Source organism: Tupaia chinensis, unplaced genomic scaffold, assembly GCF_000334495.1.
Source record: "Tupaia chinensis unplaced genomic scaffold, TupChi_1.0 Scaffold000322_1, whole genome shotgun sequence".
Taxonomy (NCBI): Eukaryota; Metazoa; Chordata; class Mammalia; order Scandentia; family Tupaiidae; genus Tupaia; species Tupaia belangeri.
Window position 1 is genome coordinate 2,008,506 of NW_006159816.1, and position 16,644 is coordinate 2,025,149.

At 38.4% G+C, this 16,644-nt stretch overlaps 1 protein-coding gene across 1 annotated transcript in view; it reads right to left on the reverse strand.

The window, feature by feature from the left end:
• UBE2E3 (ubiquitin conjugating enzyme E2 E3) overlaps positions 1–16,609 on the reverse strand; it is a 111,349-nt gene extending 94,740 nt beyond the window's left edge. The window contains exons 1-3 of the mRNA XM_006151632.3: positions 16,480–16,609; positions 15,633–15,851; positions 13,810–13,860 (exon numbers count right to left, since the gene is read on the reverse strand). Coding sequence (XP_006151694.1) covers positions 13,810–13,860; positions 15,633–15,826 — 245 coding nt within the window. The 5' untranslated portion in view covers positions 15,827–15,851; positions 16,480–16,609. The remainder of the gene's footprint in view (positions 1–13,809; positions 13,861–15,632; positions 15,852–16,479) is intronic.
• Positions 16,610–16,644: the final 35 nt, after the last annotated feature.

Genomic DNA, 16,644 nt, shown 5'->3' on the forward strand with positions numbered 1-16,644 from the left:
ACACACAAACTGCAGAAATATCAGCTTTAAAAACTCCCTAAAATCCTAGTTGACTGGAACTTTTCCCCATAAAGCACAAAAATTCTGATCTGTAGAGCTTTTTTTCCAACTTCAAAGCAATTTATAAACATGGACTCTTTCACAATACCCCAAAGGAAAAAACAGAGGTAGATTTAAGTTATTCCTTTGTTCATTCAATAAAGCCATTCACAAAGAACTACCAGCAGAAAACACAGATTACCATTCTCATTATGATTGTATTGGATCCCTGACCTTCTTCCCTACAAGGAAAGAGAACAAGACTAGAGACCTGGCACCCTGAAAAATGTGCCATGAAAAGAATATGCTTATAAATGACAATTTCTTCTAAACTGTAAGAAAGGCCTAGCACCCACAAGTCAAATAAGGAAACTGTTTTTTCCCCAACTCACCATCTGGATCTACTTTCTTGAATTCTAAAACCCCACAGTTAAATTATTTTATATTCTTCTTAGAGATGAGCAAATGAATAGGATATACTTACGCTAAGTATGCACCCACAGATACATAATCAAGTCTGAATGCTTTTACTAGATCTTTCAAATACCACTGTACAGAAGCAAAAATGCTTTCATGTCAAAAATTAAACCTAGATTTTTGCCCTGGATCTGTCAGGTACATGTACTACATATGCAACATTTGTAAAGTTTCACTACTCTCAGATTCTGTTTTTAAATCTAAACAAGAATAATAATATCTATTTCTTAGGATTAATTATACAAAATATTGTATTAATAGGCACTCTGGAAATGAGTGCAATGACAAGCTGGTATTCATTTATTTCCTCTTCACACTTCTAATGTGAAAATCATCTGTTGGTGGAAGTACATATCCTTGGAGGCAGTGAAAATGATTTCTCACTGAATATCCATATACTCCCCTACAGTTTTCAGCTACCCTGCAGTATGTTGATATGCTGTCACTAATTCATGCCTTACTTCCAACCACAGCACCTGAAAATTGGCACATGACCCTCCAGCTCTGTTCGAACACATGTCTCTGATGTCAGAGCTACAAGATACAAACAACACAGATGAAAGACAACACATGGAAGAACTACCCTAGCAAATCCCTGGACCAATAGTGGACTTCAAATGAAGAAGGAATAAATCTTCATAAATTGAGTCAATAAGCCTTATTGGTTTGTAATCACAACATAGGTAGCAAAATTTAATGCCTCCTTTTATAACCTAATTGGCCCTAAATGCTGCAAAACAAAATGCATACATAAAAATGACAAGTCTTATGTTTAAGTGTTAAGGAGTATTTTTCTTTCTCTGTAATTTTGTATATATATAAAGAATGGAATAATTAAAAGACAGTATTTGAAAGCAAAGTGGAAAAATAATCCAATGTAGACAGAACTTTTAAAAAAGGACACTCAGCTTTGTCTAAACAAGAACTCTCAAACCAAGAGTCTAAATTTTTTTACATTTACGCATACAGGTTAGAAAACAAAAAAAAAAAGTGATGACCCCAAAAATAACTAAAAAAGTGAAATCAGCTATCAACACATAAAAAGCAAAGCAAGACTGTAAAACACCCTGCAACATAGGGCGCCTGTGCTCCCTGGAGAGACAGAGAGAGGGAAAGTGAGACATCATCCCCCAGATGGATACGGATGGCCACATTGCAATCCCCTTTCCTTCACTTTCCTCTCAGGATTTTGGGCACGAACACAAATGCACCCGGCAACCGGCGTGATTTTCAAGCCACCAAGTCCGGGAGTTGAACTGTAGTTGGGCATATGGGAGTCCAGTGCCTTAACCATCATGTCACTGCTGATCCCCAACTGCTTTTTTACTGGAAAAATATGGAGTGAAAAACTGTGTGGAGTTCCTCAGGCAGCCTGCTGGGCCCAGGTTCCCCAGCTGCCTATGACCACTGCTCCCAGTCCTTTAGGACAGCTGTCTGTCCAACGTCCATGAGGCACTTCCAGGAATGTGCCCTAGCCCAGAGCATCAGGTAGACAGAAAGTTCTCTGAGGGCTGCTGAGAGGATCCCCAGGAGAGGCAGGGAGATGAGAGAACTGTGCAGGTAAGACACAAACAAAAAGCAGACCCAGACAGCCCTTGACCTGCAGCCTCAGTTCTCTCTCTGTAAAATGGGGTCACAACTGAACTTGAAGTCTAGAGTGGAAACCTGGTTCCTGGAGGCCCATGGCAGGCTGGACAGATGCTGTTAGCCAGCTGAGTGGGCTTCCTCCCTGCTCCAACCCTCCTCCTTAGCAGACCCTTTTTCCACAAATCTTTGCTGACTCAGTTCCTCCTCTTCAAACCTCTTCTCATTCCTATAATGGGGCTTAGGGTCCACGTCTTAGTTCCTATGAAGGGTCTTATGGGCAGATGGCAGCAGGCCTAGAGGCGGCTTCCTGCTGTCAGGCCTGAGCTTCAAGTCCTAGAGAAGTGGGGTTAAACTCTGCCCAGCACCTCAGGCTGGAGCCAAAGGAACAAGTGTTTCCTAGGCTCTGCAATACAGCACTGGCTTCCTCTGAGCTGTGCCTGCCTTGCTCCCCATCCCAGCCCCAGCCAGAGCACCTTCCTGGGATCCATGCACGGCCAGCCCCACCTTGTCTGGGGATGGGACTGCAAGGAGCTAGTATTTCTGGGGACCACCATTTAGATGGTAACCTCAAGGGTGACTTCACAGGGACATGAAGGGGCAGGAGCCTGCCACCCTCTGCCTGAACTGTGCATTAGACCTGGGGCTCCTAAGCCCAAAAGTGCCCTCCCAGGGGGTCTGGGAGCCTTAGACAGTCGGGTATCTGGCCAGCACCTCATGCTCTGAACCCAGGACCTAATGGGAACCTCCATAGACAAGGCTAAAACTCCGTGAGGGTGGGCAGCCTGCTGAGTATAGGTTGGTCTACTGGGGCAGGGTAGGTCACTGACACCTGTGAGGACCCATGAGAACATCAGACCCAACCTGAAGATCCAGAGTAATCCCTTATCTCAAAATCCTCAACTCAGTCCCTATTGCCACAAAAGAATCTTGCCCACAGAGCCCAGGAAGTAAGATGTGGACATTTTTAGGGGTTGTTACTTTCCCTCCATGGGAAGGTCCAACGTCTGTGTATCAGGCCACTTGGACCTACCACCCCTGGCAAGGCCTTCCCTACCAGCCTTCATCACTGTGGGGACCTGCAGGAAGGCCCAGAGTAAGGTGCTGAGGAGAAGCCCATAGGGCACAGGCACCATCAGGTATGGGACCAGCAGAGGGGATTTCGTGGGGTATGCGTGGTGATGCCCTCCAGGGACAGAAGCCCCAGGGGACTCTCTCTTGCACTGGGGCCTGGAGTGAGGAAGTGAGGGATGTCCTGGGAGGGGACTAGCCCTGCTCTCCCAGGCACCTGGATGATGGTACAAGCCAACGTTCACTGAGCACGTACCATGTGCAGCAGGAGGCTGAGGTCCACAGAGTCTCAAAGTCCCCAAGTACAGGGACAGAGTCAGCCCCAGGAAGCAGGAAAGGCTGAGCTCTCGCCACCAGCCTCCCTCACGGTTGCCACCTCTGGTGTGGTCCAGGCGGCCAGGAACCAGCAGCCCACTCCTTCTCCAGCCCGTTCCCATGCCGAGAGGGGCCACGCCTTTTCAACTCTCACTGGCCTCAGAGGAGGCCTTAAGAGCCAGGGGTGACTCAGTGCCAACATCAGGCTGGGGATCTTTCCAGGTGCAGGCACAGAGCCAGCAGTGGACACACCTTCTGGGAGCTAGGCGGACTGTGACAAGCTAAAAGACAGACCCAGTGCTTCTGGGCACAGTGAGGGTTTTAAAACAAGTTAGGCAGATGATCTGGGGTCAGTGCTGGTGGGTGGGCCACAAGCACCCCATGCCTGCCCTCAGTTCTGATCACAGACCAGTGTTCCACAATTAGCCCAACCAAGGAGAAGCTCCCAGCTGACAGGAGAACAGCCCACAGCTCTGAGGAAGGGGGCTCACCAAACCCTGGGGAGGCACCTCACTGCCATCTGCCCACTTCCACAGGAAGTGATGACCCTCATTCTACCAAGGCCAAAGGGTGAGAAAGACCCCCACTACCTAGAAGACCCTCGACAGGCGAGGCAGGTCCCACTCCCACTGTCAGGCCTCCCATTGTAGGGCCCTACGCTGTCAAGGGCAATGTGCAAGAAGCTCCGAAGTCCAGATAAAAAGGCGAGGGATGGGAAGTGGCTGCTGCAGAGACCATCACGTCATCAGTACTGTTTGGGGTGGTGAGAGTCAGTGGTTACACTGGAGACCGTGGGCAGCCCAAGGAGACAGGTACCCCTCTCCCCCCACCACCCACACACTTCTGCCTTCACACATGCGTGTGCACAATGGTATGCTTGCACTTCCTGTAACAAGGAGGTAGCCTCTGTAGCACTCAGAACTTCTGTGTCAGAAAGCCACACCAACAACAAACGACCCAGGTCCATGGTCCGGACCCTTCACTGCATCCCTTTCCTGCAAAAAGTACTGAGGAGTCCATGTGGAGTAGAGCAAGGATTTCTCATGAATCAAGTTTTAATGAATGTTTAAAATGATGTAATTTAGCTGACGCTATACATGCATCTTAGTGTCTTTTTTAGATGTGGAAAAAAAAGAGAATACCCTGAAACATGAGCAACAACTATAGTCACTGTCATTGCACTGAGGTAGAACTGGATCAGCTATTTATTCATAATTCTGGGATCACGAAAGCTCAAAAAAAAAAAATCAGCTTTTTTTAAATAAGATTGGTGCAAAATAATTTGGTAGAAGTTGAGCAATGGAGTGCCAATGTATCACCACAAGGAAAATTCTACATATAACCTCAATATAAGACAAAACACTACAACACAAAAATACTATGGGCCAGGTCATGACACAGTGGTTAAAGTGACTGGATCCCATATGGCCAAATACATGGTCCAAGTGCCAGACATGAAAAACATGCAAATATGTGTAGGCATGCATACCCAAAATCATAATGGAAGAGAGAAATGGTGAAGGGATTATGGCATGACCATGCTCCATGGGGAAGAAGGGTTGCCTTCTCTTTCTCTCTCTCTCCCTCCTCTCTCCAGCAACCATACCCACCCTCAGGCAAATTTAAAAAAAATACATATTGTATGACATTATTTTCAGTTTATGTGCATAACTGTATATGAAACGTAAGTGAATTTCACATTCAGACTTGGGTCTCATTCCCAAGATATTTCGTCATGTATGTTGAAATATTCCAAAACCCCCCAAAAAATAAATCTAAAACACTTCTGATCCTAAGAATTAAGGATAAGGGATACAAAATCTGAACTGACATTATTCTATTTATTCCACTTAGTTTTCAAACATTTTGATACAGAAATACTAATATATTTGATTATGAAGTGCTGCAGGGGGGTGTTATGTAAAATACAACAAACATGCTATTTTTCTAAAAGTGAAAATCTCTACATTCCAAAAAACATTTGGCCTCAAAGGTTTGAAACAAAGGATTGTGGACTTAATGATAAACATAAAAACCAACTGAAGAGCATGGCTTTTAAATCTGTGCAACAGTTAATGCAAAACTGAATTTTGATGATTTTCTGATGTCATTTCTCCTTGATGTTACTTCAATATCCCTAAAACATAACAGATACAACCGGCCTAAAACTAGATCATGCAGGCTATAATTAAGTGGTAGGAAATCTAAAGAAATAAAAAATATTGCTATAAGCACTTCTGATCTCAAAAGACCTTAATTAAGCAGGTACATTTCTATGGTTTTATATTTGAAAGTGGCATACACATATGTCACACTGGTCACACTGTATGTAAACTATAACACAAGACTACTTGGAGGCGCAGGTGAATCTGTTAAGCAGACACACTGAAAATACAGGAGAATAGTCAAAAGCCAACTGTATAAAAATTCAAGAGACTGCGGCTGGCAGGTGGTGTGGCGGTTAAGAGCACTGGACTCCCACATGGCCAACCACGGTTCAAGTGCCGAACCTGGCGACTTGCTTTCTCGTTTTCTCAATCTCATGCTCACTCTCTCACTCCATCCCTCTTTGGTCAAATTAAAATAAGAAAGTTAAATAATTCTTTAAAAAGAATGTAAGAGACAAAATGTAAGAATGAGTATCTGTAACAGGGTTTCTCAGCCTCAGCACTACTGACATTTTGGTTCAGATCATTCTTTTCTGAGTATTTTCAATGCAATGTAAGATATTTAACAACATCCCTATTACCCAGTAAATGTCAGTAGCAGTCCATCCCTTTCTCCTCCAGTGATTACAAAGCAAACCATTCACTGCCACCAATTGTACCCTAGGTTGGGAGGACAGGAGGCAAAAACCATTTCAGTTGAGTACTACTAATCAAAAACTGAAAAAAAAATTAAAATTTGTAAAGATTTTTGTTTGCTAAATTTTAACGAAATGCCTAGACTTCCCCATCTACAACATCAAGAAAAAAAATCTCATTTCTCTGGATATATGAGTGATCTTATCATGTTTTTACCTCATATTAGCAGTAAAGAAGGGAATGGAAGATCAAGGGAGACCCAGTTTGAATGCCCTTCCACTCTAAGCAAGACCTGTTAATTTTCCTGAGTACTAAACACATCCATCTGTTGTTATGGCCTCATTCAAAAGGAATAAGGTACCAATTGGTTACAAACTGAAAGGAACAAACAATTTGCAGCATATAGCTGTAAAGGAAACACGACTTTTTTAATAGCAGTTTTCACCTACTTCCTAACTACATTATCTGCATTGAGTTAATAGATCCCTAATAAAAATGCCACCTTTGGGGAGGAAAGAATATTGATTTCAATCACTCATTCCTTCAGAAAATATTTTTCAGTCACACAATACTGAGTCCTGTTGCTGCAATGGCATATATGAGGAATATGAAATAATTAGGCTTACTATAATTATCAATTTCCTTTGATAAACAATAAAAATGAAAGCTAAATAATCCTTAAGTAATAGCAATATAACAGTTGTTTTTAAAATAAACGTGATATTTTAATAGATTTTTCTCTAGTCCAAAATCATTTTTACTTGGAATTTCTCTGTGTCACTCTGAAAGACTTCAATTTACTTATTAACAAATTCTCATGTGCAAACCACTGTGTGAAGCAAGAGATACAAAAATGAATATGATAATCTCTTCAGGACTTTCTATAGAGGTTACTCAAGTCAATAATTATAATATAGCAATAACAACATACTGTACAACTGTGTTAAAGCAATTATTAGCTTAAAAATAAGAAAGTTAAATAATTCTTTAAAAAGAATGTAAGAGACAAAATGTAAGAATGAGTATCTGTAACAGGGTTTCTCAGCCTCAGCACTACTGACATTTTGGTTCAGATCATTCTTTTCTGAGTATTTTCAATGCAATGTAAGATATTTAACAACATCCCTATTACCCAGTAAATGTCAGTAGCAGTCCATCCCTTTCTCCTCCAGTGATTACAAAGCAAACCATTCACTGCCACCAATTGTACCCTAGGTTGGGAGGACAGGAGGCAAAAACCATTTCAGTTGAGTACTACTAATCAAAAACTGAAAAAAAAATTAAAATTTGTAAAGATTTTTGTTTGCTAAATTTTAACGAAATGCCTAGACTTCCCCATCTACAACATCAAGAAAAAAAATCTCATTTCTCTGGATATATGAGTGATCTTATCATGTTTTTACCTCATATTAGCAGTAAAGAAGGGAATGGAAGATCAAGGGAGACCCAGTTTGAATGCCCTTCCACTCTAAGCAAGACCTGTTAATTTTCCTGAGTACTAAACACATCCATCTGTTGTTATGGCCTCATTCAAAAGGAATAAGGTACCAATTGGTTACAAACTGAAAGGAACAAACAATTTGCAGCATATAGCTGTAAAGGAAACACGACTTTTTTAATAGCAGTTTTCACCTACTTCCTAACTACATTATCTGCATTGAGTTAATAGATCCCTAATAAAAATGCCACCTTTGGGGAGGAAAGAATATTGATTTCAATCACTCATTCCTTCAGAAAATATTTTTCAGTCACACAATACTGAGTCCTGTTGCTGCAATGGCATATATGAGGAATATGAAATAATTAGGCTTACTATAATTATCAATTTCCTTTGATAAACAATAAAAATGAAAGCTAAATAATCCTTAAGTAATAGCAATATAACAGTTGTTTTTAAAATAAACGTGATATTTTAATAGATTTTTCTCTAGTCCAAAATCATTTTTACTTGGAATTTCTCTGTGTCACTCTGAAAGACTTCAATTTACTTATTAACAAATTCTCATGTGCAAACCACTGTGTGAAGCAAGAGATACAAAAATGAATATGATAATCTCTTCAGGACTTTCTATAGAGGTTACTCAAGTCAATAATTATAATATAGCAATAACAACATACTGTACAACTGTGTTAAAGCAATTATTAGCTTACTGAAAAATAAAATACCAATTCACTTTGACCATAAACAATTTAAAAGTATCAGTAATATCTACACTTGCTTATTTCACTTTTATCACGCTGTGTCCATTGTTTACTAGTGCTTTTTGAGGCCTATGGTAAAACCAAAATTAATTTTATTAATAATAAAACAAATGTTAAAAACTATGCCATCAGTAGATTATTACATTTTGGTGAAATGAAAAACACCTTTAGTCATAGTAGTTTTATATTTACCAATACCTGTTTTACAAATCAAGCTTCTACAATTAAGATTTAATTTTTACAAAAAGGAGACTCCAGGATTTATTTTGGAGAGCTGAAAATAAAAGGACTAAATAATTAATGACATACAATTTTGTTTTCTGTAATAGGGTACCATCACACAGCACAGAGGGAAGTAAACCAATAAAACGTCAAATGTCGAAGTAAAAAAGAAAAAACAGCCTACCCACTATGGTTCATCAGTAACACAAGAGCCCTGCAAGGCTGGAAACTACATATGGTCAAACAAGAGTTCAGTTCCCCAGGTGTACACACCTAGACAGCACAAGGGAACCCAGGATCTGATGAACTACAGGGCTGGGGTAAGGGAATCACAGCACAGTTATACCCTGTCAATGGGGCTTCTCTCTCTCTCTCTACCTCCCTCCCTCCCTCTCCTTTACTTTATGAAAGAAGAGAAAGAGGGAGGGAGAGAGAAACAAAACCAAACTTGTTTGTATTTGTAGGAAAGTTTAAAACCAAATACTGTGAAAGCAACTAACAAAGCTTTGTAAATAATCACATTATTTCAATACTAAGGCCCTGCTGCCATATGCCAATCACAAAAATCTTTCAAAATTTCTCCTTAAATCACAGACAAGGAAACAATACTATGTTTAAGTAATGGAAATTCAGGATCTAAATTCTGTAACTACTGATATAATCTTACTCTCAATATAAATCACTCATTTTCATAAGAGGACATATAAAAGGGGGAAAATAAAATCATGAACTTATTTAAATTTCGGTATTAAATTTTACTGCATACTCACAGCATTTTCTATTGAATTAATTATCATTAACCGCACAAATTCCTTTTGAAGAGAGGTTTTTGCTATAGAGTGCGTGCACTTGCCAGAAAAACAGAAAACGAGAAATCACCCCCTCCCCGGGGGGGGGGGGGGGGGGGGCAATGGCCATGCCACAATCCCTTCTCTTCCATTCTTCTCTCAGAAACTTGGGCACACACACACACACCCAGCGTGGTGTTGAGTTTAAGCCACCTGGTCCAGAACTCGAATTATAGTCAACTACATGGGAGTCCAGTGACATAACCATTACGCCATCTGCTGGTCCCATACACATTCCTTTAAAAGAGATATTATTCATCTATGGGTAATGTTTTCAGGAGAATTTTCTTTTCTTTTTTTAAAATAATTATTTTATTTAACTTTATAATTATTTAAATTCACCCGGAGAGGGAGGGAGGGAGGGAGGGAGAGAGCACGAAAGTGAGAAAGCAAGCCGCCAGGTCTGGGACTCTGAACCAGTCGGCCATGTGGGAGTCCAGCAGCACCCTTAACCACCACGCCACCTGCCGGCCCTGCAAATTTCCTTTTTAATCCAAGTTCTAAGAAACTGCTTTTGCTAACGCTAAAAAACTAGCTGTTTAATATATATTCAATAATTAGGTGATAAACTAATTACAATGAAATTATTCCTACAGTAGGATGTTGATGCACTGGAGAAAATGCTAGCAAGAAAGAGGGCATATCTCTTATTTTTTTATCAGACTGTGGTCACTGTTACAAAATTTTAACTATATTAATTCATTTAATCCTCACAATGACCCTATGAGAGAGATTATCATTTTAATGCCAATCCTACAGCTGAGGAAACTAAAGGACATATTCTGTAACTTTGAAGGACATATTTCATAATATATCTAAGGTAGTCTGGCCAAGTAGAAGGGCATGAATCTGAACTCAGTCATGCTTCAATATCACCACTTTTCAAACCTTTACATACACACAATTCCCCTGAGAATCTTGTTAAACTCAGAGTCTAATTTAAAGTTTTGCTGACTTTGAGTTTCACTAGTCAACATATTATTAACACTATTAATTTTATGCTGTAATCCCAATTCCTAATAAGCCCGCTCACATCCAAAATACTTATGAATACTTTACTCCTAAATATACCTACTTTAACACAGACTCAACCTGAACTTATAAAAGAATAATAGTGTTTATTTGTACTTTTTCATGTATGTAAAAAAATTATGAGGTAAGTGAGAAAGTAGTACCTTTATAAACTTTTGCTGTATTTACAAATGGTAATTATGAGAGGGCAGGATACCCTTTGGGAAACAGAAGGAACATAAATGTTTAATAACACATCACTAAGCAATTCTAGTCAATAACTATCTCTAAAAATGTAGTAATGTCCATATCAACAGAAAAAGAAATACCAATACTATCAAAACATATTCAAATGTGTGTAAAGGCATGCACCTAATTCAAAAATTAAATCTATCCTAAGATCACCCCAGGTGTGTGTGTGTGTGTGTGTGTGTGTGTGTATTAGGCATAACTATATAATAACTAAAGAACATTTCATTAATAAAAGCAGGAAAGAAAGGATTTAAGAGAACTCTCCCTAGTCTGAGTAATTTTGACTTTGCTGAGTTTTCTTATACTTCATTCAACTTTTGCTTGAATGTACATATACAGACTTTACATTTCTTCCCTCAGGAAGAATTAAATATCACATACTTTGACAATACTTGTAAAAATCATATTCAAAATCAGAGTGGAATTCTGATTAAATAACTACACATGAATATCGGAAGTATCAGTTTCATAGATTTCAGGCAATATGAAATCACAAATTCTAGAATTTATGAATACAGACTCCCATTTTTAAATAACATAAATTACTAAATTTAAACAATAGGATCATTATAAAGCTGAAATTCTCACTTATGTACCTATGAATTAAAAGACCACCACCACAGTCTATCACAGATCTGACAGGAGACCAAAAGTACAAAACAAATTCAGGCTTATCTGCCCAAATCCTAAAATGCCTCTAAAAAACACTCAATATCCCAAGAACAAGGAGTAGGTCCTTGCCCCACAAAGATTTTGAAGACCCAAAGAAATACTCGCATATTTTACATGTGAAGCATGTGTACCTGAATAAAGAAACAACTTCTCCCAGCCCCTACTAAGACTTACTCTCATTTGTTTACTCACTAACGCAATCACAAAGAAATGCACATACTAAAAACACTCAATATGTTGTTTGCAATACCTGACAGTCATCACAGGTAGTGACAGGAAAGCAGAGATGAGGTATTCCAAGTTACTGTTCACAAGCAAGCCCAAAGATCTGTTTTGTTACTAACCACTAAACATACAGCATCATTTTAAGGAGTTAAATTAAATCTAGTATATACAGAGAAAAATATAAGTGAAATTTTTTATCTCATAAAATCCTATTCTCTCTAAAATAATTCTGTTTTTATGGAAATATTTCTGGGTTAAAACACGTAAAGCGTATTTCTTCCAAAACTAAAAATACTAAGCAACTACATTCAACACATGTCTACTAAACTCTACATTTCAGCACGTACACTACTTGTGCTGTTTGCAATCAACAGAAATCTTTAAAAACATTCCACCTCACATACAATTTTAGAGCACTGAAGAGTTCTGAATTGATAGGTCTTTACATCTTTCATAATGGGAAATATTAGAACATACTCTACAAGTTAAGTGATTCTCTCAGAGAGCAAATTTAACTTGACCTCCCTAAATGGCTACAGATTTGACACACCATTTAGAAGGCTGTAAGGAAATACTTTGATTTATTTATTCTCCAAAGTAGTACTGCCCAGTAGAACTGTAATGTAAGCCATGCATGTAATTTTAAATCTTCAGGTAACTTCATTAAAATAGTAAAAAAAAAAAAAAGTGAAAATAATTCTAATAACATGTTTTATAGAGTTAAACATAACCAAAATATTATAATTTAAACAAAATTTTTTAAGCTGCTAAAGTATTTGACATTCTTTTTCTCATACTAAGTTTTCAAATCCAATGTGTATTTTATACTTAACAGCACATCTCATTTTGGACTAGCAACCACTGAAGTGGTCAAAAGCTCCATGTAGCTAGTGGCTATACTATTAGACAGCACAGCTCCTAGGTAGTACTGTGAGATCTGACATTTCAGTATTTTAAGTTAGTTTACATTTCTATTTCCTTTTTGAACTGAAATGGCTGTGATTACAAATATAAGAAAAGCTGCTCGTTCATTGAATAAATCAGTATATCACCTTACTGAAGACCTAGTTAACACACACACACACACACACACACACACACACACACGTACCCTACTATAGCTCAACTAGATTTTCAGAGATAGGTCTGATCATCACTGATGAATACAACTTGTGGTAAAAATGTAAGTAGGACACTAAAATATTTTCCTATCAAACCATAACACTGCTTTATTTCTAGCAGCCATTCTCATTCTTGAGCACATATTTCTATGTCAATTACCTACAATACAGCCTTCTAAGTTTGATAAATCTGTAAGTCTTACGGTCACTGTTAAACAACAGAGCACTATGTAAGATTGAATGAAAAAAATTTCTGGGGAAAAATTATCAACAAGCTACTTTTCCTGCATCGTGTGCCAATGAACAATCTTAAATTCTTCTGAGTTCCACTGAAATGTACTCTTTCCATAATTCCAATTCATTGCACTGCTTTTTCATAAACATATTTTAACAAAATTACTAAAAAAACATTCTCCAGTAATTAGACTATTTGCTTAAAACGGAAAAATTTCCCAACAATGCATTCTTTACAAAACAACTGAAATCATTAGCTTATCACGTAAAATTTGTCCTAAAGGCAAGTTACTGAATAAATCAAACAGAAACACTCTTGTTTATTATATTTACATTTTATAACATCACATTCAGCAATTTCTAATCTGGAAGGTCAGTTCAGATTGCACACAAACAGTAACTTTAAAGCTTAACAAAATTTTAGAAGTTTCTGCAATATATTCCTAAATAAATATACTCTACAGAAACACAGAAAAATCAGCACCCTCTACACTAACCTCCGTAAGCAAAAAAAAAAAAATCAGTATATTCATAAACCCACAATAACACATGATAAAAAATATTGTTCTCCCTATTTTATATAATTCACCTCAGACAATTTGTTTAATGCCCTTGCAAAGCTGTAGAGAAGCAAATGTAGTCTCTTCTGCTACACACATATCCAGGACAATACATTTATCTCTTGGTATTTTTTCACAATTTGAAATCAAAACAACAAAATTTGCTTCTTACCTGCAGTTAGGAGGAGGATCAAGGGTTATTTCAGCTAGCTCCTTCTGAATTCTGTTAGTGAAATGAGAACAGACAAAAAGGATTTGAGATAGTCTACAGAGTAACTGGGGAATTACACTGCCCTCTACCACCATGCAGTTAAATGCAAGGCTGGCTTTGCCTTCAGTAATGCTAACATGGCTGCTTCCTCTTTGTTCTCAGAGGCATAACCCAAATCCCTTAACAGAAACTTTGCAGCTTTTTTTCTCACTTGCTACTGTAAATAAGTAAGTCATTTACACTCGATTTGAGAAATGGTTCTCCATTAGTACTCACTTAAGGGCACAAAATTTATTTTAGAACACTTTTTACCAAAGAAATTCTCTTTTCAAGCTTATATGCAAATGAGACAAAAAGGGAGGAGGGAAAGCACTAGAATATTTGACAATGACTTCCAGTCACTTTTATTGACATAAAAATTCCCAGCCTATTGCACGAACACGTTACTAGTTTTAGCAATATTTTATCTATCAAAAAAAGTTTAAAATTTACAAATCTCTTACCAGTGAAAAACTTCCAACTACTATTTGGTATTCAAATATAACCATTGCTATTTCCCCAAATCTTAGGTACAGCACTTAAAGTTAATAAATTTGGAGCAAAAGAGGATAAGATACACATCCTTAATTTAAAGGAGAAAAACTAATCTCTGATTTTGTTTAAATTTAAGATGATTTCAAAACTTGTGTTTAATATGTTCCTCAGTAAGATACAAATCGAGAAACATTTCAAATCATGCCAAACGCTGCTGCCACTCAATAAAATACTCAAGTTATTAAGACTTGATCACTGAAAGAAGGTTGAAAAGTCACACACACACACACAAAATAAGTATTTCCAAACACTACAGAATGTAATGCTTAATTGGTTTTCACATTTTCCTCTTCCTTTAGTTGTGATCTATGAATTAATAAATTCACTCTTGGCTAATGTTGTAGGTACATTCCAGGTGTAATTATTAGAGTTCCTGGATACTCCACTACTACTATTACTGATGGAGTCCCATTGACAGAATCCTTTTATCGCCATCACAGAAAATTAAATCAACAGGAAACAAATGATGTTTCACTTACACCCAACAAAATATGTTTCTCCTGCTGTTGAGTATTAACGTGTCAAGCACATCCACAAGTTTTAAAAGTGAAGAAGGCACAGAGACAATGAAAGTTTTCAATCACCAAGTGACACCTAATCAGTTTTATTTGCCCCCACAAGCACATGTAGGGATAACTACAATTTAACTACAAAAAGTTGTACCTGTGATGCATGATTTAATGTCATTCGAAAAACTGTAAGTAGATCTGGAACACAACTTTAAATCCACATCCAAATATAGCCAACACTTGGAATTTACTAATTTTCTAGCAATTATGATCATTTCTGATCACTAAGTTTCATGAAGAGAAGCATTGTTTAGCTCAGAGGTGTCAATTTCACTGAAGAAGATCTGACTCATAAAAGGAAACATCCCCAATGTACCATCTAATTTGGGTTCACCAAATTTCCCTTGCCAACTTCGCAGCCTGTCAAAATGTTAGTCCAGTATCTACTCAAGGACACTTTTGCTAAAGTTACCAAAGTACAGAATAAGTTTGCTTAAAAGTATAATTCTAGTGAGGTCACTTGTACACGACCAAAAGAATGACAACTCATTCAAGTATAAATGAAACTCGTCATGAACTAAATACTTCTGAACTATTGTTACTGATGTATAAACCAACAAAAGCGTCCAGCCATGTGGAAGACAACCTGACAATGTGCTTAATCCTTCTTTTACACATTACCTTTTAGCACTAGTGGATAACTTAGCAGTGGTTTTGCTAGAGAGTTTGGTATTTTTCTTCTGCTGGGTGGCAGAAGGTTTTCTTTCTTCTTGTTCCTCAGGCTCTGGAGCGGCTGGGTCTCGCTGGTCCGCATCTGAACTGCCACTGCTGGTGCTGGGGCTCTCATCATCGGACCTTTGCCTATCACTGGACATCTTGGTGAAGTTATCTCTTGGAGAACTTTGAAAGACAAAAAGGGGGGGAGGGGGCAGTGTTAAATCTAAGAAATAAACCAACAGCATTTTCCTAGCAATTCACCTAAAACCCTATTTTATTGAAAACGCTTCAAAGTGTTCACACTTATCTCATCGTTCGGCAAGGTTACAGGGGAGGTGATGCCTCTCACAACCGCAGCGTTCAGGGATTTACCGAACTCAAGTTAGAAAACCCACTCACATTTTTTTCCATGCCTTGGACAATCTATCAATTGTCTACTTTCTCACAAGGCATGAAACAGATTTGCCAGGGAACTTAGGCAGCGAGCATTAATAACATATGACACACTGTAAATAACAGATCTCGCTGAAAAATGTTAAAAAGTCACTAATAACGTCTAAATATTTACACAGTGACATTGGTCAAAGCCACCAAATTCCCTTTCCGAGGGGAAAACATACCCTGTTAATCGCCCATATGCTTATTTAAGGTGGCGATTCCTCCCTCTGTGCACGTAAAGCCTTTAAGCACAACACTCAGAAATTTAAAAATCAACTAACAAGCTGCTCTGGCCGTTTCCACAGCCAGCAGCGAAGATTCATCCGGCCAAGACCGAGCTGCCACCCTGGGAAAAGCAGAATCCAAACTGCACCTTCTGCAAAGCTCCCAATGCCGCCGAGGTTCCTCGCGGAATTTTTACATCACGGACCGACATTTTGTCCAAAATAACGAAAAGGGGAAAAAAGGGACCCCCGAGGAAAAACAAACAAACAAAGCCCCAAGAAGAGGAACAAATTTCCGCGCCCGCGGAGGCGAG